At 50.3% G+C, this 3,303-nt stretch overlaps 1 protein-coding gene across 1 annotated transcript; it reads left to right on the top strand.

The window, feature by feature from the left end:
* Positions 1 to 1,053: 1,053 nt before the first annotated feature.
* On the top strand, positions 1,054 to 3,297 carry LOC113617187 (tenascin-X-like; the record flags this gene model as incomplete). The annotated part of the gene is made up of 2 exons (XM_027100452.1): positions 1,054 to 1,450; positions 3,164 to 3,297. Coding segments are annotated over 2 exons (531 nt in total), but the record flags the coding sequence as incomplete, so codon positions are not given.
* Positions 3,298 to 3,303: the final 6 nt, after the last annotated feature.

Below are 3,303 nucleotides of genomic sequence, written 5' to 3'. Positions count from 1 at the left end.
TTTTTTTGCGGTACACGGGCCTCTCACTGCTGTGGCCTCTCCCATTGCGGAGCACAGGCTCCGGACGCGCAGGCTCAGCGGCCATGGCTCACGGACCCCGCTCCGCGGCACGTGGGATCCTCCCGGACCGGGGCACGACCCCGTGTCCCGTGCATCGGCAGGCGGACTCCCAGCCACTGCGCCACCAGGGAAGTCCACCAAGCACATTTTTGAGGTTGATCCATGTTGTAGCATGTAGCAGTACTTCATTCCTTTATAGCCAAATAATATTCCATTGTATGGATATACTGCTGCAATATTTTTAAACTTATTCCATACACTCTTTACTTCATCATTACATTTTTTTTTTTTTTGGCTGCGTTGGGTCTTTGCTGCTGCACGTGGGCTTTCTCTAGTTGCAGCGAGCGGGCTTCGTTGTGCTGCACGGGCTTCTCATTGCGGTGGCTTCTCTTGTTGCAGAGCAGGGACCCTAGGCGCATGGGCTTCAGTAGTTGTGGCACACGGGGTCAGTAGTTGTGTCACAGGGGCTTAGTTGCTCCGCGGCATGTGGAATCTTCCCGGACCAGGGATCGAACCTGTGTCCCCTGCATTGGCAGGTGGATTCTCAACCACTGCGCCACCAGGGAAGTCCCCATTATTACATATTTAAGTGTACTGCTCTTTTCAAAAAGACTGTTTAGAAATAACCATGATACAATGGTTGTACCTTTAAAAATCAGATATCCAGATAGTGCTACAGTTTCCTGATTGTGTCATAATTGTTATTTTGCAATTTGTTGTTGGAATCAGGTCCAAGTAAGAAAGATAGGATGAAATTGGGAGAATTGGGATTTTAAATAGGGTGGTCAGGGAAGGCCCTAAAGGGATGGTGACATTTGAATGAAAGGAAGTGTGAACATGAGCCATGCAGACATCTGGGGAAAGAACATTCAGGAAGAGGGAACAGTCAGTGCAAAGGCCTTGAGGCAATAAGCTGCCTGGCACTTTTGATGGACCATAAGGAGGCCACAAAGAGCTTTTGATGCTCATAAGCAGAAATGCATCTTAAGTTAGGCCCACATAGCTGGCCCACCTTCGGGCCTGAATCCAGGAGAGCAGGGCCTCGACAGTTCCTTCCAGCAACAGGAACGATTCTGTTTGCATCTCTTCCCAGCCCCTAAAGAGGAGCCCCCTGCCAGCCCCCCTTTGAAGCCACAGCTGGGAGAACTGACTGTGACGGACGCCACCCCTGACTCCCTGAGCCTCTTCTGGAACGTCCCCGAGGGCCAGTTTGACCACTTCCTGGTCCAGTACAAGAACGGGGACGGGCAGCCCAAGGCGGTGAGGGTGCCGGGGCACCAGGACGGGGTCACCATCTCGGGCCTGGAGCCAGACCACAAGTACAAGATGAACCTGTACGGCTTCCACAGTGGCCAGCGCGTGGGCCCTGTCTCCACTGTCGGTTTAACTGGTGAGTGTACAATAGGACACTGGCCCTGCCCTGAGCTGGACTCAGTTTCCCTTTTATTGCCACTATCCAGGTGTTTTTCTCCCACTGTTTTTGAGACTGAGCCTCCCAGGCTACTGGGAGCAGTTCTGTGCCTGTCTGCACTCCAAGCCTTTGGTGTCACCTTAGCTGTCTCACCCTTTACACGTGGGCTTCTTGAGTCCTTGAAGAGGCAGTGTGCCAGAGAAATAGCACAGACTCAGGCAGACCTGGGGCTGGCCCTAGCCTCAGCCCATTAGAGCTGTGTGACCTCGAGGGAGTCACTCAACCTCTCTGTGCCTCCCTATCCTTATCCACACAGAAGGAATAACCACACCTGTCTGGCAGGGTGGGCATGAATGTGGCTTGTCTCACACACAATGTTTCGTAACTACAGGCTCCCTCCTTCTGAGGAAGAAGATTAGTTCTTGAAAACCCTTGGGGTGAATTCTTATAATTATCATTGATTTCAGTGGGTACAATTGTATTTGTTCCCCAACCCCCAAACTGATACCCATGTATGCTGTATCAAGATGGAATCCTGCTAACATGGATACTATTACTTCAATAGTGAATATTAGTCATATGTGCAACTTAACAAGGCATTTTCTCTTCATTAATTACTCCCTGACATGGCTGTTGGTTGCTTTCGTTAAGCTCTTTTGTAGCTGTTACCCTCTACATGCTTAAAACCTGGTTCCCAAACTCAATGGAGTTATGAAACACGATGATTTTGTAATTCAGCTATTAAGGCAGAATAAAACCCTGTGCAGAACAGAAAAGACAAAAAAATCTGTGGGCGTGATGGGTCATCCCTGCTGTAAGATGGCAAGAGAATTAATACAAGGTCCAAAAGCAACCCATCTACAAAGATGATCTCATGTGGTCTCATCTCTTTGCCCTCAACTGTGAAATCTAAATTAGTTTCTCAAATGCTCAGAAAAGACTTCTAAACCAGAGGAGGTATTAAAGGAAAATACGAACCTGAGCACATGTACCTCCTGATGTGACGTGTCGGTTAGGTGTGGTGCTATTACAAAGCATTAGTCCTGTCCCACTAAATGAATTTACTCAGCAGCTCCTACAGGTTCCATGCTGCACATGTTGAGGTCATAGGGGTCCCACCCTACCATCTTGACATCTCCAAAAGTGTGTGCTCTGTCTGCTAGAAAGTGAACATTCAAACCAGGGAAATGATGTCTTTTTTTTTTTTTAGTAAGTAAATGTATTTATTTATTTATTTGGCTGCGTTGGGTCTTCGTTGCTGTGCGAGGGCTTTCTCTAGTGGCGGCGAGCGGGGGCTACTCTTTGTTGTGGTACGCGGGCTTCTCATTGCGGTGGCTTCTCTTGTTGAGGAGCATGGGCTCTAGGCACGCAGGCTTCAGTAGTTGTGGCACGCAGGCTCAGTAGTTGTGGCTCGCGGGGTGTAGAGCGCAGGCACAGTAGTTGTGGCGCACAGGCTTAGTTGCTCCGTGGCATGTGGGATCTTCCCGGACCAGGGCTCGAACCCGTGTCCCCTGCATTGGCAGGCGGATTCTTAACCACTGTGCCACCAGGGAAGTCCTGGAAATGATGTCTTAATCCTGGAGCACTGGCTTCCAGGCTGCAGGGTCCCTGGTGTGTCTGGGAGAAATCCATCCCCTGTTAGGAGGGAACCCACAAAGCATGTCCACCCATTCTCTTTGTCTCTTGATCCAGACTCAGAAAAAGACCAAGAAATGACCGCAGCCCCAACAGACCTGCCCACCACAGCCCCCAAGCCTCCCATCAAGCCGCACCTGGGGGAGCTGGCAGTGACAGACGCCACCCCCGAATCCCTGAGCCTCTCCTGGACCATC

This window comes from Aethalodelphis obliquidens, unplaced genomic scaffold (genome assembly GCF_003676395.1).
Source record: "Aethalodelphis obliquidens isolate GAN/ISIS:26980383/991018 unplaced genomic scaffold, ASM367639v1 scaffold2495, whole genome shotgun sequence".
Classification (NCBI taxonomy): Eukaryota; Metazoa; Chordata; class Mammalia; order Artiodactyla; family Delphinidae; genus Aethalodelphis; species Aethalodelphis obliquidens.
This window is presented reverse-complemented; position numbering and strand designations above follow the sequence as displayed.